A 27,109-nucleotide genomic window follows, 5' to 3' on the forward strand; every position below is an offset into this window, starting at 1 on the left:
ACACAGAGAAAGAATGAATCTATGAATATAATTTAGAATTATTTTTATGCACGCACTTGAATCATGTCAGTTTGATAAGGCTCAAAATGGGGGAAATGCTGTGCAATTAACTATTATGTAGTTGTTTTGCTCTATGATATGGAGCAAGACAAAAATATTAGATACCTTGCTTGCCTTCAGTTGGTTTGAAAAGCACTTTGAGGTCTGCAGGGCAAATTGCCATCTTAAATCTCCCTAATAATTTCTTAAAGAGCTGATTTGCATTAATAGCAATATGTAATAATCAATAAAGACAGAGCAGAACAGGATATTTATAGCCAAACCTGACAGTCAGCTGGGAGAAAACAGAGAAGTATGCTTGCCATAGAATTGATGCAATTCCTAGGAACTCCATGGGTTTTTTAATAGCCTTTGACAGTCATCTATTAATATTTTTTTAAGAACCATCAAGCCTTCTGCCTCTAATGATCTGTTTGCTAGAGTGGCAGGTGTTTATGGATGAGAGACACAGACCAGTGAGTCCTTTGCTGTGCAGCTTCTCTGGCCTTTACTACCTGTTGTTGATTTACATATTTACAGTAATAAATATGTTAATCTCTTGATTTCTGCATTTTTACAAGATCTGTGGTGAATTAAATAAATTCTGTAGCTCTTCCTTTAGACATTTTTTTTACATTTTTTATGAGACCATCTAGAGGAATTTTACTTCCTCTAGATGGTCTCATACCTCAGGTCCTTAATTGCACCAGTCCCTGGCACAGGTGGTGATTCAGCTCAGAAATAGAGATCAATTATTCATGAAGAATAAGGTTCCTTGTTGTAGTTCCGAAGCTGGGATCACTGACATACTGTAAGAATAACTGTTCATTCTTTACTTGCCATGTTGAAAGCTCCTTAGATGTTTTAATCCATTTTCAAAAGGTGGTAATGTTCTAAGTGAAACTGGAGTCAAGCAAAGAAAAGTAGTAACCAGAACTAACTAATAAGATCTGCAATGAAGTCCCATTTGATTGTACTTCAGATGTGTCAGTCTATTTTAGAATGTTAACTCAAATTAAATGTATTTGATTGGCCATATGGTACTCTTCATTTTCTCACATTTGTAACATAAACCTGTAAGGTGCTGCTAGCACCCAAAATGAACTCCAGAGAAATAAAATTATTCAATTATAAATAGCATATGAATCCTTGCACTGACACCAGGCACTCCTTGATTCCTGGCTCACCAGTGGCTTAGTTTGCCTCCAGTCTAAGGGAGAGCTTGACTGACACAGTGAAGTCCAGCCTGAGCAACTGAGTGCTCTAAATACAGCCAGTCTGTGTTTTTCTTGTAAGGCTAACCAGCTGAAGAAATACAGTTTGGCTACTCTACAAATGGGAGTTAGTTGTGTGTTGCTAATAGTTTATTCTATTTATTCTGTTGCTAATAGTTTATTTAAAGGGTTTTTTAAATTAATTTTATTCATTTTATTAATAGTGGAGCATTATTATTCTTTAAATCTATTAGTCTGGGGAAACATTTCATTTGTTTAATGAATGCAAAACACACTATATGAACTTTGCAGTTGTTACCAAGAAGTTGAAGAATGCTGGTGTTGTAGAGTCTGCACTACAATAAAAACAGATTGGAGGAGCACAGCATCTTGCATGTAGAGCATTCTCCTGTATGGGTGCTGGGTTAAGTATTTATTGTTGGGCTTGTGTGTGAGAACAGTGCAAGTGGAATAAAGCAGTTAAACTCTTAAAATGCTGTACTATTGAATTAAACATTGCTGTCATAAAAATATTAATCCTGTACTGTCAAGAATGGTGATAAAAAACCCCAAACCACCATATTTTATAGTCCTCTTAACCAAAGCTGTAAACATTTCATATACAAACTTCCATGCATAAGAAAAGCTAAATTTCATGGTTGCTGTAGGAAGACATCTCTTCAGCTCCTGGTAGGCTGGTAGAAATGGGAGTTGATGGATATTCAGAATTAACTGTCAAAAGCTGTATTTCACAATTTCACATCATTCAGTGAGTGTTTAAGCATTAAAGGAAGAGCAGGATACTCATCATTTATGAAACTTGACCAGCTGTGGTGGGCAGTGTGAAGTGAGGAGAGTCTGATCTGTGCTGCAGTGAAGAACACTGGGTGATCCTTAAATGCCTTATAATTCCTGGAAGGAGCAGTGGATCTTGTACACAGATATATGCATAAACTCATAACCATGGCTTTTTTTCCTGGGTGTGTGCTGTGCAGTGAGTTTGAGTGGGAAAGACTGTTAAGACTTATTAAAAACACCTTTTCCAATGAATTTGTTGTTTAGGTTTCTGCGTTTTCTGTTAGAACTTTTTGGACAGGCCTTGAACAACTGTGACTGTATGTAAGACTGGCAGGAGCAGAAATACTTAACAGATAAAAAAAAAAGGAGTAATACAGGAGTAAACCTTTCAAAATTACTTATGAAATGGAAGCTATTTCTTGAAGGTATTTTAAAATAATTTTCTGTGAGACTGCAGCCTTTATTTAAACTGTGTAATATGCAATTGCATTATTCACAGCACTGAAATGAAACTTTGAAGCAATAATCATGCTAATTTTGAAATGGGAAAATACCGAGATTTATCTCTGTCTAACATTTTCCTGATAACCTCAGAGACTTTAATATACAGAATTTGCTGTATTTTTGTGTTAAAGTAGAACAAATCTTAGGCTATTCTTCTAGAAAGCCTGTAATTTTGTAGGTAGAGGTGAGGAAGTTACGTTATACTATATAAACTGTTAGCTAAATGCAAATAATCTCCAGTACTTCAATTTCCTAATATTCTTGAACAGAAACCTAAGTAGCTTATTTGCTGTAATAGATGTTGAAAGCCTTTACACCTACTGTTTATTAAGTTTTTAATTACCTGGTAGATTTAAAAGCTACACAAGTATGTGGCACTCAGTCTGGGCTTGATTTCCAGTTTCCATATTTATTACAGTTCTGTTGCTAAGATTTCACCATTAAATACTTATGTGAAAGAAATAAAAAGATTTCACTGGCTAGAATTTTTTCAGAAACCTACACAGAAAATGTAAGTATTATTTACACAGAAGATGTGTATTGGGTATCTTTAGCCTTTTAATTGTGTTTTTCTCTTAAGCCCCACTTTGTGGGAAATTCTTTATATTGCCAATTTGTACAACTCTTTACACAGCATTTCACAGACATGTCATAGATTGAATATGACAGTCCCATACAGCTTTTTCTTGGGGCAGAGCATGCTATTAAGTGAATAGGAGCCATTAAAGATCTCAAAATCTTCCAAAAGGCACCACCATGATTCCTTTTAATCTTCTGGCCAGCATGAGGCATTCTGTGTGCCTTAACTCTTCTCTTGCCTCTCCTGTCACCTCAGATAAGAATTTCCTTTTCCTCTGAAAGACTCAGCCATGTGGCAGCAAAACTTCACTCTCTTCCATGTTGAAGTTGCTTCAACCCAAAAATTGCTGTTTAAATGAGATATTGCTACAAGTCTTCAAGAGCCTGACTGCAAATAATTAAGTAGAGTTTTGATTTGTGTTTGGTTTTTTTCAGATCCAGAGCTTGAACTGTGTGGAAAAGCCTAGATGTCCAGAATCCAATGTGAGTTCTGTGCAGATACAGGGAGATTCAGATTATTTCATCAACCACCTCGGAGTACCTGCCACGCAGTTTTCCTATGAGGACATCAAAGCATCAGAGGTAGTTATGACAAACTGAAAATAGCAGCAAGATAAAATTATGTTTTCTCAGGTTATATCCTGTACCAGTGGAATTTTATCTAAGTACATTTTTTTAGGTATTTAGAGGATTACCACAGATCTTCAAAGTGACTTTTTTCTAGGGATATTGTATTCAAAGAAACAGCTACACATTGAGGGATGTTGTGTTAAAATGTTAATATTGATGATAGTTTTATAGGCTACATGTTATCTAAGCCAACTTTTGAGACTGTTTTCAACAGAGAGGAAACAGGTATTGATGTGTATTTTTTTACTGCACAGTAGGATGTGAGAATCTTCAAAATGAGCTCTATATCCATTTTCATACCATGAGAAAAATAAGATTCTCTAGGATAACCATTGGTCGTAAGGATCTGTATGCTTGACTGGAGTCTGTTCCAGACACCATGGCATTTTTCAGTCCATCATCCTCTGCAAGGCAGGTGGAAGGAAGAGGCACTTTATGCTGTTTGGAGTTCAGGCTGGAATTGCAGACAAATAAATTGTTAGGAGGGTTTGTCCTTCCTCCACCTTCACTACTGTAGTTTATTTGCAGCTGGACATCTCAAACTCAGCCTCACTTGGTCAGCTGAAGAGCAGGAAGGCATTAGGTGTTTCAAGATGCAATAGGCAGGAGAAGAGGTGTGTGTTTTCATGCAAATGTAATGATGCACTGACTTCATATTCTCCTCACTTCTTTCTCCTCTTCACTGTGCTCATTTCCTGTGTGCACATCTTTCCAAGCTGAGGAGCAAAGCTGAGGCTGGGCTGAGCTGGAATGTTTCCTGACACTGCCTGCTAACATGCTTCTCTGTCACACACGCAGAACAAAGCAGGGATGTGCCAAATAGGGAGCATTGCTGTCGTGTTGTTGTGTAAATTAAAATAGATTAAGTCAAGAATTTATATCAATAAGGAGACTTCTGTTTCTAAACATTATGGTACCTATCAAGCAAAGTTTTCGATTTCAGATTAAACGCAAGGTAAAAGACTGTAAGGAAAATCTGAAGGCAGAAGATGTGTGAGTGCAATGTTTATGGAAGGCTTGTGGTCAAGTGGCATTTTTTGTTGTCACTTAGCAGCTATTCCACATAGTTTTCATTCAAGATCTGTGTATATACAATCTACAGACCATGAGAAAGAATCTGCAAAATTCAGTATATCAAAATAGTGAGTATTTCCCCGAAACATTTACAATATGAACATTGAAGGTTCCCTTGGCTATTGTCTGCTTTAATACAAGGTTATTCTTCATGTTCAGTTAACCTTGTAAATGTGCAATTTTGTCTCTCAGAATGACTCGTCAATGTAATTAAAATCATAAATGACAATATTTCTATATTTACTTAAACCTGACACTCTAAATTTGGTTCTTTGTTAAAAATTCAGCTTTTGTCCTTCTTGAAAATCCATTTCCTAGAAATAAACTTGCTAAGTGTAATCTGCAGTCTTGAAGTAGATGTACTGCACTTCTCAGACTGTAGAAGACCTTGACCCCATGAGGTCTGTTTTATGTGAGAAATAAATCTGTTTGGCACAATGTGTAAATTTCTCTTGGCAAGAGGATGGAATTTTTCCCTAAAAGCGAAATCACACAGAATGACTAAATTTGGATTATTTGCTATATCTGTGTTATTTATTGTACAAGTTGTTAACAGTCCTCCAGAAGATAAGCTCATTGTCTCTCTTACGTTCTAACAAGCAATCTGTTTATCCTTTACTGTTTATTGCCATTGTTTATTGTGGATTCTATTTATTGACAGATATTATAAGGCAGATAAATAACTCTGTGTTGACAGCCATGTTAATAAACATTGTAGGAATTTCTGTTAGGCAGGTTAGGGGCTGATAAAAATCTCTTGGTTTGCAGGGCGGGATTTTTGCTTTTTTGTTTCCATCCAGCTTTTTAAACTACACCTCAGCTTTGTCAGCTTCAATGCAAAACAAGATTTGGGCAAACAGGTTCAGAAATGGAGTGTAATCATTTTGCCAGGTTGGTTTCCTCTTCTCTCTCTCTCTCTCACTGCTGTGACTACTCAGGAATCACTCTTCCTTTGGAATATACATCACTTGTTTATTTTACCCACCTGTCAGCCACTGTGCAGTGTCAGGTAAAACTGATGCTGTTCCACAGCTGGAAAAAACTGGTTTGGCGTTAAAAAGCCCAAGACCTGTGCTTGTATTCTTCCTCCAGAGCAGCAGCTCCAGGTCAGCTTTAGAAATGCATTTCTTACCCAGTAGGAGCGATGCCAGTCCGCAGAGAGAAGGTTATAAAAACCTTCCATTGACAGGAACCTGAGGAGTAAATACAAGGAAATAAAAGTTGTAAGAGGAAACACTCAGGCCAGAAGAGTAAGTAAAACTGTCTGGCTTGGAATTACGTAATACAGTGAACCACAGCCTCGGGGAGGTTAAATCTGCCTGGCAAATGCCCGTGGTCGGCTCTGTGAGCCAGTAAAGTGCATTCTGAGAATTCAGCCACTGCTGTAAAAGTGCACTGGGTGAAATGCAGCTCTTTTATTCACCAGCAGAAAATATGCAGCATTTTAGTCTCAAAATAAGTAAACTTAGAAGAATTTCTCAAGTGGAAAAAATCATAATATTGCCCCAGTTTCCAAGGATTCTCTTGCAGTTACTAAAGAAAGCCTTCCTCATCCCCTTACCTCTGCTGTGCTGGGTTTTCCATCACATGAGGGTCGCATTCTGATTAGTAATATGTTAGGAGACAAGCTGATCAGATTTTCCTAATACTGCTGATTATTTTGCTTTCAGTATGAGGCATGCTATTCAAGAGAATGATTAGTGTGCATACAAGTGACTGTGTAGAGTCTCCAGAGAGAGACCTAAGTGTTGGTTTCAAATCAGAGTTCCTCTGCTGCTGAAAGCCATGATTAGTCTATTAGTCCTCACCTCAGCAGAGAATAGTGTTAGAAACATATTCTGTTAGCTTTACAGCAAAAAGGACGAGTAACATAAACTAAGAGAGCTGTTAAATCAAAGACTTGTCTTAGTCACTCTCTGTGCTGCATAAAAGCTGGATAGCAGTCAAATTACTTCATTGTATGAGCATTAGTATGTCAGAAATAACCGCATGGCACAGGTGAGTATCACAACTCTGCTTGGTGTCTTAGATATAAATTCCTCTCCTGCGGTATTTTAACTTTGTAAGCAAAGTAATCTTATTTACATAGCTGAAGTTCAGCTCTTGGTTACCTGATTGTAAATTATGAATAACTCTGAAAACCCTGGACGTGGTGGTGTATGACCTCAGGGACGTGCACTGGGTTCCTGTTTGGATTCATGATGGTTCTCATTTTTGAATGCATGTACATGGATTGTCTGCCTGCCCTATCACTCAGAGCTCACCTTGTTTCTTATACTTCTCCTTCTTAGTTCCTTAAGATTTGCATTATTTTCCTTTTTGTATGAGCATCATCTTTGTAATTTTCCATGTTTAGTTTTCCTCTTGATGGAGCACCTTAAAGTGCAGTTTGCTCTGCTAGACTCAACATTCTGATGGCCTTTTTTTCTTTCATGAAAGGGGACAGGGAAAAGTAGTTTTTAAAAGATCTGTGTTTGGGTAGTACTGGGCTTCTTCCCTGAAGGGAAAAGATTCAACCCCCTGGTTACAAGTTAATTTATTTTGATTACTTCCTTCCTTACACAGTTTATAGCATTGCTGCTGAAGTCCTGGAGCACAAGTAATCACAGACACTGAGAAAAAGAGCCTTGCTGTGGCTGCCTAATGTTTGGGTAGTAGAGAAAATATAAACTGGGTTTTCCATGGTTTCAGTCAGGGATTTGACTTTTTCTCCAGCCTTGTAACTCAAACATCATTGAACTGTTCAGCATTTTGAGTTCCATCACTTACAAACTTCAGCTGATACAGGTTTATTTTGAGCTTTTTTCAAGATGGAAATTAATTGACTGTTACCATCCATTTCTGTGTCATTGCAGTCAACAGTTTCATGAGGAATCCTTTTTTTTAATTATAGTTGGATGATTTCCCTTGTTATCTGCATATTTTTCATCCTTCTCAGTGCATCCTGCTACAGAATGATTCCTGTCTGGTAAAACAGAATCTTAAATCCCCTCTGCGATAAGGTAGTAGTTTACATCAGCATTAGCATTTTTACTTTGCTTGGGAAAAAAACACTGCTGCACATGCAAGTTATTAAAAAATAACCAACAGCTTACTAACTTGCTCTTTTTTTTTTTTTTTTTTTTTTTTGATATTTATTGATGGACACATAATCATCATGAAACATTTCATAGTAGATGTCCACGTTTGGGTATGCAGGACTCACAGAACATTTACTTTTACACCTAGATCATAAAAGTTGTTTTCCGTATCTTCACTCAAACTTAAGTACAGGCAAGAAGTATAAAAATTACCTGTCACATTATTCACAGGCTAGACCAAGGTAGTGTAATACCATGGACCACTAAGCTAATTTAGAAGAAAGATGAAAAGACGTTTCTTTATAGAAGGCATTTGTATGTAATATATGTAGAAGAGTTTAGAATTTTGACAGTTTGAGATTGTATCCTCTTTAGAGAGAATGCATAATGATTTTTATTTCTGTTGAAATATGCATAACTTTCTGAAGGTAACTTTCAACTTTCATTAGGGCCCTTAAAAGTGATTTTCACCCAAACTGGTGTAAAACAGAGGGCACTAAATCTTAACTCTCCAGTGAATGTGGTCTCTCAGTTGTTACCATCAGCCTCTGCAGCCTCCCTTCCACCCTGTTCTGCCCTCTTTTCTTCCTTTTTATCACTCTTTGGGGAAACTTACTGCAGGTTCTTCATTTCAGTATTTACATGCTTAGACTGACACATCATGCACTTCTCTCAAAAGAACTCAAAAGCTTTCCAAGATTTCTTTGTTATGAGAAAAGAAACAGAGGAACCGTCCTTGATGGAGAGAACTTAGGGTCTAGTTTACAGAAAAATAACTCTCATCTTGCAAGCTGCTTTTGTCTCTTTGATGTGCTGATGTTGGTGAAAGGGAGGGCTCAGGCAGCTTGGAGTGTTCTTCAGTGCATCTCCCTTGTATCTGTTCCAAAGTGAGAAGGAAGATGGTGTTTGAACCCCAAACACTTTTAATTTTTAAATTCATCTACATGTATAATCAGTGTGGCTTTGTGGAAGGAAACAAAGCCTGTGGTATAGTTTCCACTCCACAAATACAACCTTGATGTGTCCATCAATAAATATTAAAAAAAAAAAAGAGCAAGTTAGTAAGTTGTTGGTTATTTTTTAATAATGTGCATATGCAGCAGTGTTTTTTGATGTGTGCACCTTGAAAGCAAACCTGAGTAGTCTGACCTGTGATATTCTTTATTTTTAGCTAGTTTTGTATCAGTCATGTAATTACTGCTCAAACAGTTCCAGTGCTTAAAGTCAGTCGACTTTTATTTTCTGAAGTTCTGGATCTCTCATGTTCTTAATGCAGTTATCTCACCACCTTGAATCACAGCATTAATCCATTGTTGCTCCATATCCAGATGATTTTCTCCTTTAATTCTGTGTCCTCCAGTCCCTTTCCAGCCAGGAAAGAGTTAGTGCAGCCATGACACAGTCTTGAGATTTCTGACTGCTTGGATTATCTACAGCTGACCAGGCCCTTCTGGTAAATGTCCTGCTGTTTATCTGACATTATTATTTGTATCCTGCTTGATTAAGTGTCACCCAGTACCAATTAATTTATCAAAGCCAAGTATATTTATCAAGAAATTCTATTAGAAGCATCACAGCATCATTTTCTTGGAGGGATCAGGGTGGACCATATGCAAAGACACGATGTGCTTAATTCAGCTTTAGCTGCTCAACAGAGAACTTCAGGGCCTGTGGCATTGTATGAATGTCCTTGGAACAGATTTAGCACTGGTTGTCTGAGTCTGAAATTCCATGGAATTTCTTACCCCAAACAGAAGCCTTGTTTCTCCTCCTACATCTAGTCTAGGAGGGAGTTTGCATAACAGCAGTGTGTTGCTGTGCTGATCTGTGATTTGGTAGCTTTTCCATCTGAAAATACAGCTCTGCACGGCTCCCCTCATTCCCTCTTTTATTTCTCTTTTCTCCCTGATACATGTTAATTTTTTTAAGGAAGTAACACTGCTGGTAGTTGCCCATGGGCAGTTACTGGAGATGTTTCAAGCCTGTATGAAAGAATCAAAGTACCAGTGTGCTTGATATACCTGATAGTCTTTGCAAAGGAGCAAATGTGTATCAGGCTCAGGATGCTTGCTTGGGAACCCAGGATTCCCTTTTTTGAGCTTCCTCTGGAGAGTTTGATGCTGTTGCACTTGCTGCTGAGAGAGTTTATTAACTGTGTAGTAGAACTTTAAGGGCAGCAAGGCGTGGCAGTGGGAGTTGGTTGTGTCAAGGTGAAGAGAAAGGTTTCATTTGTGTTTCTGGACAAGCAGTGAGCTGCCAGTGCATAACAAGGAATGGTTCCAGGAGTCCCCAGCAGGTTTCCTGAGGGTCCAAACCACAGCTGCCTTTCTGACTCAGAGATTATGCTGGCTTTATAATAGCTGTGCTTCTCTTTATTCAGACTGACTTTTTCCTGACCAATGTGTTTTTTCTGTCTCTAGCATAAATTAGTGTTTCCTAATTTCTCAGTTCAGTCAGGGGTTAGTGTAGTACTCACCAATAATTCATTAATTCATTAGTCCATCTGTTCATTTGGACGCTAATTGAGTTGAATTTGGTAGTGAGAGCATGGTGAAATTGTTAAGGTTAATGACTCGGTGTTTTACAAGACAAAATGCATTTGATGTTCAATTGATTGCTTGAGTTGTTTTATTGAATAATATGAATATTTAGCTACTTAATTTCATGGAAGAGCATCTTTGTTATTGCACTAATGCTAGTGAAACTGATGACGTCCTCATCAGTTTGGATACATTACTCTGCTCCAAAAAATTCTGTCTGGCCTCACAAATCCTAATGCTTTGATGTTCCAAACATCACACAGTGCATCCAGAAGGGGAAAATTCTTTACGTGAACTTGCCTTATGGTATCAAAATCACACAGCTTCTTTAGCATTCATTCACACTGCATGAGTACATGTTGTTTCTGTGAGCTCTGTCCTTGCAGATTCCCTCAGAGGCTCCTCGGTGTCTTGGAATTGACTGAGGATTGTTGGAAGGCAGTGGAAGAAAGTGATGGGAGTTAATAGGATCAATGGGATATGGGAAAATGTGAAAAATTTGTTTAGACACCAATTAATTGCTTCCGTTTGAAGCATCTAGTTACTGAAACTATATATTATCTAAAGACAGATGTCACTGAATTCTCTGTTCTTCCTGGAGAATTAAATGGCCTGTTGCATTTCATGGCAGTGTTTTACCATTGTCCTTCTGAGTGGCTGCATTCAACTGACCAATTAAATATTTTCTGGCAGGATATCTGGAATAAACATCAAAACTTGTTTTGCGCCAGTAGATATTAGTAGTGTGGCACTCAGTTTTGTTTTTTGGAGGAAAAAATCAAGATCACTGGACAATCAAACAGCTGTGGTTTGGATCAGTGATTCATTCTCGCTGATAAAATTTGCAATATTTGATATTTCTTATCATGGATATTGAAGAACTGGTTAATAAGGCTTCTGATAAACAGTGTCTTGAAGACATTGTTATTCTTAGCAAAACACAATTTTTATCACTGCAAGGTGGTGAGCCTCCCACCTACACAACATCTGTGTAGTGTCTAACATTAGACCTCTTCATTCACTGTAATTAATTGGGGTTTTTTTTGTTTGTTTGTTTGTTTGTTTGTTTGTTTTGAGCACTAAAATTTAAAGTGGGAAATAGGAAGCATTGCATCAGGAAATAAAAGCATTGATAATATTTGATTGTGAAAGACATCGTCGCTGGCATTCATGACTTCCAGCAGGACATGGTTAGGGTGATCTTCCTGGAACTTCATGTTTCTGCATAATTTGAATGCTCATAATTGATCATAAAATGCTACAAAATGTGCTTGCACCCTTCACACAACACATCCAAGAAAAGCTGTTCTCTCTTAGATGTACTGAATCTTACTGAGCTTCCTATTTCTAAGTTCTGAAACTTTGGGAAGATCCTCTGTCAGGTTCCAGGTTTCTGACTTGGGCCACTCCTTCCTAAACTGCTGATTCTGCTTTCAGTGTAAAAAGCACCAAGGGAAAACTGCAGAGGAGTAAAACCAGGCAAGTATCCTGACATCCTAAAACTTGCTTTCTTTGTGCTGCAGTCTGTGAATTTATAGCTTTACAGTGATTATTTCAATTCACTTACTAACATAAGGAAGAAAACATTAAATTAAAAGAGATGAGAGAAATGTGCTTATATTCTTTCCCTTATGACAGTTGGCTGGGGTTTTTTCTGGCTGCAGTTGAGTTGAATAATAAAATAACTTGTGCAGCAGTGATTCCAATTCTGCCTCTCCTGTATTCTTGTGCAGCCTTCTTTGGCAGGCCTTGCTCATTTTGTCCAGCATTGGGTAGCATTGCAAGGTCACTGCACATCTTTACCAGAATATTCAAACAGAAAATAGATGTGCTTTTGTTTCTTTTCTGAAAGGTCTTCAGTAAACTGAAATGGTGAAAATACAGAAGAAAAGACTCTTGTCAGAAACTCCTTCTGACAAGCCTGTTTTGCAGGGGCCTTCTCACTTTCAAGACACATGTTAGGCTGTGGCAATTGCAGAGCTTAATAAAAATAATTTTAAAGGACCTTTTTATGTCTTATGCATCAGAGAAACAAACTTTTACATTACTTTATAATCTTCTGTGGATTTGGGAGGTGATATTTAATTAGCTATCCAGAGCTTTTGCTAGAAGGAGTAAAGCTACCCTGCTAGTGAGATGGAGAGGCAGGAAATCTCTTCTGCAGTGCATTTGCAGCCCTATGGGCCTTTATTATTGAGAAATCCTGTATGCCTGTTATTATTTCATCAATTCAATTTGAACCATACTTTGGCTTCAGTCTGTTCCATTCTACATAATCTACTTTTTCAGTAAATCTGCTTCAGTCTGCAATACCCTCCCAAAGTAAAAGTAATCCAGATAGATGATGATAAGCCATATTTTAGTCTATGAGATACCTTTTCCATTACTCTCTTTTTGATCCTTCTTACAGTCAAACCTCTTGTTCAATCACCCTGCCAGGCAGTATAAAAAAGGGGGAAGAGATGGCCTTTTAGCCTAGGTGAGGTGAAACAACTCTGTCACAAAGAAATGCAATTGTATATTTTCTGCCCGGACACCGTATGCCAATTGCTTGACTTAGGGAAAATGGAAGAAGGAATTAGTGAGAGCCTGCAGTGCAGATTTCAGAGGTGTTTTTGTTCTTCTCACTGCTCTCTCTTTATCTTTTCTCCTGGCAAGGCTTTCTCCATCACACTGTGACAATTCTTTGGCACTGGTGTTGAATACAGACAAGTCCTGACGCAGTTGGGAAGCCTCTGGGATTCTGGGTAACAGTTTTGGGCACTGCACAGCTTCAGAGTGTGCCTTGTGTGACTGCAGCCTCCCAGCTGAACCTGTGCCCAGGTTGATTCCGAAGATGTGCAGTGTCTGCTCTGTGTTTCAGTTGCCAGCCACTGCACAATTGTGTGTATCCCTCAGTTCTCTGCAATTCTACTTTTTGTGCTGTTGTACTACAAAAAGGCAGAAAGAGTGAAACAGGTTAATAGCCCGTGGAACACACACAGCATGTATTTATATTGGACAGGTAACAGAGCACAGTGTCAGTCCTGATGAAGCAAAAGCAACCCCTAAATTCTCACCTTCTAGACATTTTTCTTTGGTCTGTATGAAGAAAATAAACATTTTTCTCTTGGTTTCCATCCTTCTTTTGTGTATTTGCGTTGCAGGCTTTAGCAGTGTAAGATTAGCACATTTATACCTCTTGCCTACCTGTACAAATTTCAGAAGGATTTCTGCTCTCACTTGCTTCCTTTCTGTTTTTACTTTTCCTGGTGCCTTCTTTTGTCTCCTGTGCCATGTAAAACTGGTGCCATGAATATTGTGAAGTGCTGAAGGGCATTGCTGGCCTGAGTATGGACAATTCTGACAAATGTTAACAAGGGTGGAGTCAAACGGGATAAAGAACTTTAGTCTGAAGATTGTTTTTCCAGATTGAGCATCTTTGTTGCTGGGTGGAGAAACCTCCACTGCCTGTTACTTTCAAAACAAATAAACAACAAAAAAACCTCCCCTCACCTCGCCCTCCTCCCCACCAGCCCCAGAAAAATTATTTCTGGAGATATTTGTGTATTGTTCACCAGGTTAAGAACAGAAGGAGGTCTTCTTGTAAAAGCTGGGGAACATTCAGCAGGCAAGAAAAATCAGTTTGGTTGTGGAATGAGAGCATATTAAGGAATTGTTACCTACATAATTTGAGTACATAAATTCACAATTTCTCTAACTGGTAATTCTACTGTTTCTCAAGTAATTGTCAGGAAAACAGAATCTTTTGTGGATTCAGCTTGTAAAAAAAATCACATGTATTTATAGAAATAATTTCAGTTTTAAGACCATGCATGGCAAAATTTGATATTTTTTAAAAACTTTTTTATTTAATAACAGCAAAATATATCTCTAAAGCATGTTTTGGTATTGACTGTTTTCCATTAAATAGCCAGTAATGCTGTGGGATTTTATTCGTGATTTAAAATGCATTGGTTGAAAGTTGGCATATAAATTGAAAGTATAAGACAGCACACAAGGGATGGTGAATTTAGTACCTTTAGATGGTGAAACATTTTGTTCTCTTAATTAGTTAAGGAAGGATAAGTTAGAAAAATGAGTGTAGAAAATCAGAAGTGAATTTTAGTGCAAGTGTCCATCATAAATAAGCAAGAGTAAGCCAGATTTGGGGCTTTAAGAGATTTTAGCCTGCATTTTTGATTTCCATTTAATTGATTCATAAATCAATTAATTACTGTCACAAGACCCGAGGGCAGCAGGAAATTGGGTTCAAATTAAAAAGAAAAGGAGGCAATTTGTTTTAAGATTGAAAGTTGGATGTTCAATCGAAGTTTAATCAGAAGTGACCCATTATTTGAAAAGTAGAACATCAATGTCGTTCTAATTTCACAGAATGCTTCATTAAATGAGTATTGAAAAGACCAGGTTAACTGATCATTCCAAAAGGAACACGAGACAAAGGAATCTCACTTCCAAATACGTGTTGTGCTTGTTCATTTCTCTTCTGAAGAGTTCATAGAGATAGCAAATAATTTCATTGGGAATTCAGGGATTATTGGGGTGGTCCTTTGTAGATAGTAATGTTTGTTTGATAAAACTTAACTTCGTATCAGAAGAGAAAATCTTCTTAATCGATTCGGATAGCCAAGAACTTAAAGAAAAATCAACAGAACGTGATGAAAGGCAAAGGCAGAAATTTTCAAAGCACTGCTGGAAGTTGGGCCTCCTAAATTTTAGGATGTTTCACAGTGGTCTGACCTTGAAAAGGTTTTTTCATTATTTGATACCATCTCCAGAGCATTCACAATGCACTGAAGGCTCTGCCCTCTGAACAAGGTGAGGGTGCTGCTCATGCCTGGCTGGGGCAGAGGTGATGATTTGTGTTCAGGAGGTGAGTGTGGGAGAGAACAAGGACAACAACTGCAGCTCTGCCTCCTATTGTGGCTGAAAAGCATAAAGGAATAATACTTTTTAATGCTTTGGATTAGCAAGTCTTTCTCTTGGTGTGCATTTACTAGAAATTTTCTTAGCAAATTGCTGTTCAAAAAAAGCCAAAATACAACACTCGCTTGTTGTGAGCTTGGTGAAACAACAATAGAGAAGTGATTCTGTTTCCAGCTCATGGAGGGTGTTGCTCTTGCTGTTGAATGCTGAGATGCTCTTGGAACACCATCTGGACCCTCTCTCTCCCTTGTGCTCCCTGGCATAAAGAGTGGGCTTCTGTTAGTTGGGAAGCTCATGCAACTTCCTCTGGTGAGCATAGTGCTTGAAAAACAGCAAAAGGCAAGAGAAAAGAAGTTGGCATTTCTAACAGTTCCTTAGCTTGTTATGAGGAAAAAAAAAAAAAAAAAAAAAAAAAAAAAAAAAAAAAAAAGCAGCCACAGCTGTTTTAAACACTTGCTTTTACAAGTGCACAGCAAGATGATTTCAGATGTCAGCAAGTTTTTTCAAACAGCAATCCTTTTCAGGATCTTTGCAAGCAGGGACTTGATTCCTTCATGACCAAAACAACTCATCCCTTGTGATGTCCAAGTTGTTTTGCTTCATTTGCTGATCGTTGCCTGTGTAAGTTGAGTTCTTCCAAAGGCAGAGGCTGCTGGTTCACCTGGCCCAGGTGGGGTCTGGTTTGGGGTGGGAGAGAAGCCAGGAGAGCAGTGCCTCCCTGCTTTCCAGGCAGCTGATCCACCAAGCTTTACATTCCAAAGATATTTCTCCAGATGGAGCATTAATCTGACCTTGTGTAGCAAATCTAATTTGGTAGTCACTCCCTTCCAGGACTCTCAGTGAGATACTCAAGAGTGAATATAAATAATGCAACTCTCTTTAAGTTATTGATTGTGTTTATGTGACTGATGATGAGCAGCATTAGCACCACCACAGCAAAATGAGGATGTTCCTCAGCAGCCCCCCTGTCAGATGGCACAGCTCTGTAAACTGCTGTGCAAACTTGAAACAAAGATGAATAGTTATGAGTTAATGCTGAAGTATGTATTTTATCTTTGTAATAAATTACTTTGTGCATCTTCTCCCTGAGACAAAAAAAAAAAATTCTGAAAGAAAAAATGACTTCATTTATTTTTGTGATGTTTCTGTGACAAGTTATGCAACACACAGATGCATCACTGAACACAAAAATTTATATGATGCGGTGTTAATGATATATATATATATATATATTTATTTTTTTTTAAGAAAATGGTGGGAGCTTGCTACCAGAAATAATCTCTTAGAAATGCATAGAAATACTGATAGAATATTGATCATGAAGGCATGAATTTACAGAAAAATTCAACAAGCAAATTTACCAGCAATGTAATGTTATTCCTGCTTTAGGCATCTGGGCACCTTTGAGGCTCACAGGTTTGTTTTATACTGTTTTGCCTTTTTTTCCAGCCCACTCCTTGGTATTGGTTTCTTGTTTCCTTGTGACAACAAATGTGGAAATAATGTCTTGCCTTTTTTACAGTACAAGAAGAGGTGAACATTCTGTACAAACAATATATTAGATTGTCTGGTGTTAAAAGAGTGGTCAACATAAAGTATATAATTTTAGGGAGTTGACAAAAATCCCTTATTATGTAGATGGTGTCACTGGATAGAGAAGTAGGATGGTTGGAGAAGATAAAAGAGTGTTCCTTGATTATTGTGGTTACATTTCTCCTGAAGACTTAAATCATAACATAGTTAATAAAATGTCTGATTGCTGCTTAGCACAGAATAAAGCTGTGTCGATTTATTTATTATTTTTTTCTCCTGGTAGGCAAAATTTTTAGCTGTTTTGGGAAGCATAATTACAGAGACAACTGCCATTCCAGAAATAAAGTCATGCTACTTAGGGGTTTTTTGCCTTTTTCGGGGGCTTGGAATCAGTTAATGAGATCAGTGAAATAAGTGTCGTAATCACCAAATTTAAGAAAGATTTGAAGGGTTTCTCAATCTATCAACAAAATTCAATAACCAGTTGAAGGAGGAAATCAGTGTAGAATCCTAAAAACCCCTTTCTTTTTTCTCACAGAATTCCAGCTTTCTCTCTGAAGCTCTTTATCCCGTACATGCAACAAAAACTGAAGAGCTGGATCCCTCCTTCAGCCTGCATGAGACCATTGCAAAGGTAAGAGAAGAGGAGATCTCATTTATACATACTTTCCTCTTGAATTTGCTAATAATTTTGAAATATAATCTATTTATTTCCCTGTGAATCCTTTTAATATAATTAAAAATTGTGGAGTTCTCTTCACTGGGATCCACGTTGGGAATATTCTTTACATTGGTCAACTTGTGTAATCAAAGCAGTTTCACGTGCAAATGCTTCACTTGAAACTATAACTTTCATTCTTATTTTTCACTGCAAATCACTCACAGTCTGCTTTGCTTGTATGGCCACTCAGGCTGGTGGAAAAGCTTGTGTTGATTTGAAGCCCTTCATCTCCATCAGGGAAATAGGATTTTAGTGTTTCTTAGAGTTTTTCCATGTGTATGGGTTGATACTAAATAACAGTATAAAAGTTTGAGTGTAATTTTTTTGCATGAGGGTTGATGTAAATACTAATAATCAGGTAACTGTGCCTTGTGCTCTCTGATGTAAGTGGGTACCCTAATTTCATGGACACTGAAAAGGAGGAGATTGCTAAATGTGGCAGGAAAAAAATGAACGAGGTATGCAGCTATTAAACAGATGGGTCTGTAATCTGAGTGCTCAGAAGATCTAATTTGTCAGAACAGTTCTCAGAACAATTCACATTAAGATCTTGGCACTGAAAAGGTGGATTTAGGGGGATTGCTGTGAGAACCGTGCTGATCTGAAGCATTCAAAGAAAGAGAAATATCTAAGCTTCCCAGTGGCAAAGAACTGAAACATGCAGTAGTGTGATGCAGTACAAAACTTGGTGGTACCTTAAGTGAGAATTGCAGACCTTGCAATTTCAATATAATAATATATGTATTAAAGTATCAAGTATTAAAATGGAGGAGTGTGTGCCTGTGTGGCAGAAAAGGGATTTTCCCATCTGACCAGAAGTCAGATAAAACTCCCTTTTTATCAAATGCACACTCAGAAAAGTATATGCTATTTTTAAATAAATTTCATCAGTGTTACTCAGCACAGTGTTTCGTGGTAACCAATCAATCCAGTGATTAACCAGCTTGAAAATACTTTTCTGTCCACTTTCTGCTCATCAGAGCACGCTCATGAGACTAGGATCATGCAGTTGTGAAAGCTGGAATGGCAGACCCCTAACAGGGGTCTGGAGCCACTTACCCAGAACCATGAAATAATCTCATGTTGATTTTTACTCTGTCAGGCACCAAAGTCATGAAAGGCACACCAGAAGTGACATAATTGGTTTCATGATGAGTTATGGGTGCTGACAGATGACTCTTGAGAAAATTATTAGTGAACCTGATTATTCCACACTCCAATTATGGAATTGCATAAAGTAGAATTACTCTAATGCAATTAACTTCTAAACATTAAACAAAACAGCAAGAGGGAGGAGTGTTTCCATTTCTAGAGGAAATAAGGGGGTTTTATGTAACATACTGTGATATTTCTATTTTTTAAATATAAACACTTCCAAGGAGATGACAGGCAGGTTCTCTTCCTGAAGCAAATGGAATGAAAAGTATGCACATGTAATGAAGAGACTGCTGGACTCTTGGTAAATGAAATTCACATTTTGACCACAGATAAGGTGCAGCACAAGAATGTTGACTTGTGGCATTTTCTAACAGGATCATACTGGTCTGTTCCTTTGAAGCATGGAAGGGATATATATTCCCATTTACCTGTGTTTAGTCCCATTAATTTTCTAATATAGGGAACACTGTTTCAAATTGGCAATGCAGAGACGTCCATAACTTTGATAGTTTCTTTCTTTGTAATCTTTCTAAAAATTAAAATCTGTGGTTTGGTGCATGCTACCTCTGCCAAGGATTTTTTATCTTCCTGCATGGTGTCTGCAAATGAGCTTGGTTTTGTTTGTTTGTTTGTTTGGGGGTGTTAGTTTGGTTTTTATTGGGGTTTTTTTGCATGCCAAGATAATGCAACGTATCTAAATTAACATGAAGGTCTCAAACTCTTAAAATCCCAAATACTTTTGGGATTTTGCAGATTTTGAATCAGTAGAATAGTACTGTGAACAGAATGTCTGTGTGGCAGACTTTTATCAGAGGCATTTCTAACAGCATATTATTTCGGGTGTAGATGTTTCAACAGAGTACATTCATATTCCTGTGTTATTCCTGCTATATTGTGCCCTTTTGGGAATCAGATCATTCTTGATAAGGATGTGACTGGGCATGCCAATAGCTTCTGCATCCAGGCATCTCTACATCTGTACATTCCATTGAGGTATTTTCTGTTTTCATTTAGAAATTGCCTCTGTGTAGAGACAGAGGATTTGGCAGAATTGTTTGAGCAGCAGAGACACAATATTACTCCAGTCAGAGTTACGGCAACTAAAGTGTTAAAGAGTTTCTTAGGTGTGTGCAGAACTCATCTCATTGAGCAAACAGAAGTCTGATGCATCTGAACATATCTCATATCCCAGAAAACCTTTTGTCCTTGCAAGGCCCAGGCAGATACATGGCAGCCTTCCCCCATGTCACTGTGTGGAGTGCAGACTGGAAATTTTTCCTATATGCTCTGATTTCCATCACGAAATTGTGGCACTTGGGTGTGAATTTTCACAGGTAATTTCTCCAGTTAGCTTTCTTCAGTGATGTATTCTGTTTGATGTAATTTTTAAAATTCCTGTCTTCAGTCGTGTGTGCCAGACTTTGCCATCACCTCTCAGTCTCTTCATCGAAGGCACAAGTTCTGCACAGACCAGCAGAACTCTCACGTCTCTTTGGACGTGAATTACATTATGATTTTGTTCTTTCAAAACTAATTATTAAAGCCTCCAGTCAACAGGCAGGAATATGGACTGGGGTAGGTCAGAGATGCTGGATGAGGTTAACAAAGTAGAACAGGGCTCAGTGTGTGAAGTGAGGACCAAGGTGGGGTCTTGATCCAGATCCATATTTCACAATCTACTCTTGATACTGAATTTTTACATGTGGAGTTCGACCTTGTTGTGAATCTACCAGCAATGTCTGGGCTACCATTTGTGTGCCCTGTCACACATGAAAACATGGGTTTTGGGCTGAGAAGGCTGGCAGCAAATCATGGCTTTTTTCAGAGCTCTCATCTGCCCCAAGGTGATGGAGCAGCATAGGTGCAGTGTAATGTGCCAGCTGCTGTAGTCACTCCCTAAGTTAAATAATTTGCTTTTTTTGTCTGACCAACATCTCATATACTGGCTCTGAGAATCTTACTGGTATTTATGGTTTGATGGTATTTGAGATGTTCAAAGCACAACGCTATTGTCTGTGGTGACAGTGTGCATACAAACAAAACCCAAACTTTGTGTTTTCCTGCAAAGCAGGCACCCATATTTCACAGGAATGGTTTGATTTAGCAGATATTCTCTTAAGCACACAAGTGAGACTCTTTGTTTTACCTTTAGCCTTTGTGCATGAAAGAACATATAATCCAGTTCAAGCAGAGGGTAAATACAAACCTGCTGAAAACTCCTTTTTACCACTATGTGTTTTATTCTGTGGCTATGGTCAGCAGCAATAAAAACAAGAGCAAATCTGGTGATACAACCTGGTACGGGAACTTTTTAATTGTAACTACTAATTAATTCTATTAATTGTGGTGAATTGGAAAGTAACAACATTCAAAAGGAAAAAAAAAAAAGCTGTCTGGGGATTTTTTCAGCATTAGATATGAGAGAAGTGACTTTGCTGCTAAAGACATGAGGTTTTCTGACAGACAGTCACACTGTGTTTGGTCAGACAGCATATTCTCTATCTGCTCCAGCCTAGTTAGGGAGATATGCTTGGAATTTTTCAGCAGTTCTTTGTTCCTAAAAGCAAGTAGCCTCAAGGACTCTTGCACTTTATACTTGAACTCTGATGGATAAAGACTAGGTAATAAAAATAAGCTGAAATTGCAGAACCCCTGGTAAAAATTTGATGAACCAGCTGTACCATCCAACACAGCTTCACTTGGTTAAGTCAGGTATTAAAAAACAGCTCTATTCCACTACCCACTGAAATTTTCCCTATCTTTTCTGCTGATATGCTAATATGCTTCCTTCAAAATGGAAGAATTATTACAGGACAGAACTAATTACATTTCCTCCTGTGACATGTATTCATGAGGTTGTGGGAAGATGTCAAGGCTCTGTTATTACAAGATTGTTTCTGAGTTGTACTGGAATGTAATGCTTTTAGCTTAGAGAACTCTGGCAGCTATGAAACTATCAGAACAACCAGGAGCTGTGGTTTCAATGAATAAGAGAAAATTCAACATAAAAATATAGCAGCCATTGGTAGCATGTGTAGAAACCATCGCCATGGATTGTCTGTGAACATTCTTACCTGTTCAGTTCTCTGACTGAAAACAGGAAATTATTTCTAAATTCCTTAACTATCTCTGATATTGCAATAAGACTGTATGTTCTTTTAAAAGTTATCATTGGCTTCTGTCAGAGTGTTTCTTAACCAAATTGCTCTTCAAAACCATTAGTTCCTGAAGTCCTCTTTTAGACCTAAATTGTACTTGGCTACTCTCAAGATTTGTCAGCAAATGTCAGTAAAAGGAAAAAAAAAAAATCATTGCATAATTTTTCAAGCTAGAGTTGGAATTTAAGTGAAGGAAAAAAATGTGTCAGCTCCATCTGATCCAATCAAACCACAGGATAAACACATAAGCTGATACATAATGTATCATCCTAAATTTTAGGATAGAAAGCCAAGATAGATGTTGTTTGTACATCTCATGGAACACCCTTTTTACTGGAAATTACAGCAATCTGAATAAGCAAAAGAAGATAGGTAGGAGTGAGAGGAAACATTGTTTAATCCCTATTTTAGAGATGAGAAAATGAAATACTATGACTCAAAAGTGGTACTTACAGTAACTGAGTAACTACTTCATTTCCTCACCTGAATACGGAATGAACTTGTAAAATCTGATTTGTTTGACACTGTAGACAAAGACTGGAACATTTCAAAGCTGGAGCTAGATTTCTCAAGGTGCAATATGACAAATATTTGGGATTTGCTGGAATTTCAGCTACCAGCTGTGACCAGCTGGACATCTTTTCTTCTCTGTACTGAGCCCATGGGTGTTCCTGTGTTAGTGGGACTCACCTGCCTTGGAAAGAAGTTACATTTCCCACAGGAATTCCTTCGTTTGCCATGCCTTGTTTTGGTTTAGATCTGACTGCAGCTCTGTCTGCATTGGTGACAAGCTCTCAGCAAAGATGTTTGTGACAGGTGTCTTATTTTTTGGGGGAGGTTTTGTCTGCTGGTTGATGATCATGTACAAAGAAGCTACTGTATATTTATTGCACAAGTCAAAAGATTGTTTTCAGTTTGCCCAATAGTGGCTTTTTTACTGTGTAATGAGAAAAATCTGTTGTACATCCTTTGCTTTTATTTCAAAAATATAAGTTGCTGTGAGGGATGTCAAACAATTGGACAAGTGCATGCATTTTTTAAGGAAAGTCAATACATATGTTTATAGAATCATGTAATAATTTGATTAGTATTCAACCACTGAAATGCAACAACTTTAAATCTTAACAAACCTAAAAAAAACAAATCTGAAACTTGCTTCTCTAATAGGTAGGAATATGCCTGAGGCTATTTGAATATTCCCCTGTTTCCCACTATCCTGTTCTTCACACACTTAGTTACTGAATTTATCAGACTCTAATTTTATTAATCCATTCTTTAGCACCAGTACTACCGTAGGGCATTTGTTATTGGCACACATGTATTGAATTGGTGGCTTTACAAGGAAGATGAATTTTTCTTTAAAGAAGATGCCAACATTCTAGAGGAATAGTTCCTTTGGGTACTCTAAAAGTACCTTGTCTGTTGTAGCAGCTCTCTGTAGGAGCTCTTTTCTGTCTGCAGATCTTTTGACAAAGATGTCAAATCAGACAGTTCTTTCCCCAGTGCATTCCTCTTAAAACATGAAGTTTTTACTAACAATGATGTAGTAACTACTTTTTTTTCTTTTTTTTTCTTTTTTTTTTTTTTAATTTAGTGTATTCCAATTTAAATTTGAGTGAATATGAGGTAAAGTCAGTGGAACTTTAGTATATGCTCAAGTGACAAGGAATGGAAATAGCTGCTTCTGTACTAAGAGTTAATTAGCTGATTTTGCAAACAACTTGCAGAAAGACCTGGGGAAATACAGCTGCTAAAGTGGATGTTTGTTTGTTTTGGTTTTTAGACCATAGTTATAACTTCCTTTGTGTTCAGTTGTACAGTGTATTCTAGACATGTTTTTCTTTATATTGTTCTGTTACATAGCTACGATCACATTGCAGATGCTGAAGTTTACAGATGCTGAAGTTTGCTTCATGAGCTCAGTCCTGAATTCAAAATCAAATTTTCAAGACTTTGGGTTGTCTTAAGGAATTTTAACAGGACAGATTTCCTTAGGAGACTTAGCCCAATCCATAGTGGTTTTAATCTTGTCTTTACATGTGGAGACCTATTTTGGCATCAGAGTGATGGCTGAAGTTTTCTGCAGCCGTACTCTTGATACTGAGCATTTCTTGGGATTGGAGCCATGCAGAGGGGGAGGATAGGACCAAAATTAAACATCTAGACAATGCATGAGAAGTGTGTGTCTGAGAAAAACTCCTAAGAACCAACATATTATGTCCTGAGCTGAGGGATGGGAAGCCTGAAGGAATAAAAGAGTATAAATTAAGCACAAACTAATGTCTGCCCTTATTTAAGTTTAGCCCTGGTCAAGAGCCAAAAGAAACAGCTGAAACTTCAGATTTCAGTGTGCAGCACCATGGAATTCTCTACTTGCATTTTACATTGTGTGGCACTGAGAGGAGTGGCTGGGCCTGTTTCAAATCCCTGCTCTTTGATGTGCTGTGAAATCTGATCCCACTGGCAGATAATCTGCACTTGAAATTCTCATTCTGAATGGTTTTTTAACTTGTTGTGTATGACAAACCTGATGTATTCTCAGTGATAAAAATCTTCATGATGTTTTTGTAACATAATCCTGTGCATGAAATTGTGTTCTGCCCTTGTCCTTTCTTTTCTCCTGTTCTGTCTCCTAATACGTTGATGTGCAGGCAGTTCAACTGGGTATAACTGAAAAGCACAATTAAATGTTTTTAAATAGAACTCCTGAAATGAAGGGTTGCAAAATTAGCATGAAGGCTGTCTTTTCAAATACTATTGGAAAGCATGAAGAAATTTTCTCAAGTGTAGAAGTTGTGAGACAAAATTAGTGTATGCTTAAAAAATTTATGATGAGTCAAAAACCAAATAAATAAATAAATGAAGGTATTACAAAATCCCAGCAAGAACATCTTGTTTGTAGAGCAAAAACATCTTGTTTGTTTTTGTTATGAGTGTAGTCAGAAAGAGAGTATTGCCAGTTTGCTGAGACACCCAAGTATTAAAGCTGCCACCATTACACCAATTAATGCTAGTTTCAGAACAGATGATGAGACTTAAATTAGAATTACAAAATTAGCAGTGTCTTTCAGAGAACTGGGGGCTGAAGACCCTGTATCAGAAAGAGTGGAGGTGGTTGAACTGTGTATTCTTATTTCAGTAGGGACAAGGAAAGAGATCATCCTGTTTAACGTCAGGGTTTGGTTTTCGGTCTGTTCAACACCCTTGGGAAGAGAAAGGCTCTGCTGAGCAGCAGGGGATGGTCTGTATCCCTGTTTCACCTTTGTGAGCCTGAAACCAGATTCCTGTTTGCTGGAAAAGCACTTCATTCTCTGCCCCAGACCATAGGTGTTAACAGCACTGAAAGAGTTTCAGCATGTAATGTAGAATAGCAGCACCCACGTTCCTGAGTCCATTCCTGCTGCGTGGGGCCTTGAGGCTTCCAGAGTCACAGCAGGAAAGATATTCCCACCTGGATAACGAGGAGGGGCTCAGGCAAATAGACTCAGGCTCCTCCTGACCAGGGTCAGTTTGGCCTTCAGGACTCACATGCTCAAGTATGGCTCCATTTTCCATTTGAGTCCAACAGAATAGATTCAAGCCTGTTGGTTAACATTAATGAGATTTAATTAACCAACAGGAGTGATCACCCCACCCAGCAGCAGTTCCTTGGGCCAAGGGCTGGGTTTGGTCTGTAGCAAACTAACCATTAAACCAAAGCAGTATAAAAGATATATCTTCTTACAGTGGAAATGGTATTTCTGTTTCATAAGCAGAGATCATATGCTGGCTATGAAGCTATTTTTTATTTTAATACCTTCTTGTAAAACTAATGGCTAGGAGTTTCATAAATTGCAGCCTAATTCCAACCATGCACATATAATATTGATTTTAGAACGTACAGCATCTGGATCATCTATTGAAATAATTTTAGTTCAAAATTTAAACTAATATTACAAAGAACTGCATTTCAACCTAAAGTTACAAAGTACTGCATTTCGACCTAAAGTGTTTCATGACAAGAATCCAGCAGCCAATAAATGAAAAGCAACATTTCAGAAGAGTAGAAGGGAAGAAAGATGGAAGTTGGTCTGGGGTAATGGAATAGTATATTCTAGTATGCTGCAGCCTTTTCCTCATCCAAAAGTGATATGACTGTAGAAATAGAAAGAAATTTCTTCAAAATCAGGTTATCAATAAAAAAATTCATGTCCTGAATGGTGCTTACTTTGAGAAGTCATTAATAAAAATAGTAGTTTTTTCTTAGTTATGTGATAATTCTTCCATCTCAGAGAGTGTTTGTCTTTTCCTTTGATGAAAGAATAGCCCATTTATTTTGCTGCTGAGATATATCAGTAATAGGTGTACATGGATATTACATAATATTCTGAGTCAGTGCCATTTCTATTTAATCTGTTCTAAATTATCACAGATAAGCAGTAAAATAATCTCCATGTTGCTGCCATCAGATGTGATCCATCCACACTTGGGTGCTAATTTCTTTAGAATAATCAAACTCTGGATGGATAACATTTCTTTTCTTGTGACAAAACAGTTCTAATTCCTAAATGGACAAATAAATAGCAGCACATTTGCACCTGAGGTTTTTTAAAATTTATTCAAAGCAGTTAATTGGTAAAGTTATTCTTCTGCTGGCTTATTTGAGCTGTGTAAACACACAGACTTCATGAAATTGAAATACTTGGAGAAAGATATTACTAAAGATTATCTACTCAATTATATTTTCTGTATTTTTTATGAGAGATGTTAAACATAAGACAAGTTTGTTTTTTATTATGAGAGTACAGACAGTTGTAGGCTCTGGTAAACTGGCAGAATTTTAATCACAGCTTTGCAAAACATCCAAGTCAACAAAAAATTCACTGCCTTCTTCTCAATTAGCTTATTTTTGCAATATACCATGATTATAAGGGGTGTATTGCTAATTTTTTTTAATAACAGCTTTAAAACACAAAGGTGAAGATATTTTTTTTTTCATTTCCTCTCTAAGGTGTTTACTTGAGATACCATTTTGAGGAATCTATTTTTAATAACTTCATGGCATCTGACAAGGTGCCAGCATTTCTTATCATTCAGGTTTCACTTTTTAAAACTACTGATTAGTGACCTCTGTTAGATGAATGCACCTGACATAAACAGATGAGCCAAATAATTC

At 37.6% G+C, this 27,109-nt stretch overlaps 1 protein-coding gene across 1 annotated transcript in view; it reads left to right on the top strand.

Annotated features, from left to right (window-relative positions):
• NAALADL2 (N-acetylated alpha-linked acidic dipeptidase like 2) overlaps positions 1 to 27,109 on the top strand; it is a 214,673-nt gene that overhangs the window by 142,452 nt on the left and 45,112 nt on the right. The window contains exons 10-11 of the mRNA XM_041467998.1: positions 3,570 to 3,716; positions 17,456 to 17,551. Coding sequence (XP_041323932.1) covers positions 3,570 to 3,716; positions 17,456 to 17,551 — 243 coding nt within the window. The remainder of the gene's footprint in view (positions 1 to 3,569; positions 3,717 to 17,455; positions 17,552 to 27,109) is intronic.

This window comes from Pyrgilauda ruficollis, unplaced genomic scaffold (assembly GCF_017590135.1).
Source record: "Pyrgilauda ruficollis isolate IOZ18807 unplaced genomic scaffold, ASM1759013v1 scaffold21, whole genome shotgun sequence".
Lineage (NCBI taxonomy): Eukaryota > Metazoa > Chordata > Aves > Passeriformes > Passeridae > Pyrgilauda > Pyrgilauda ruficollis.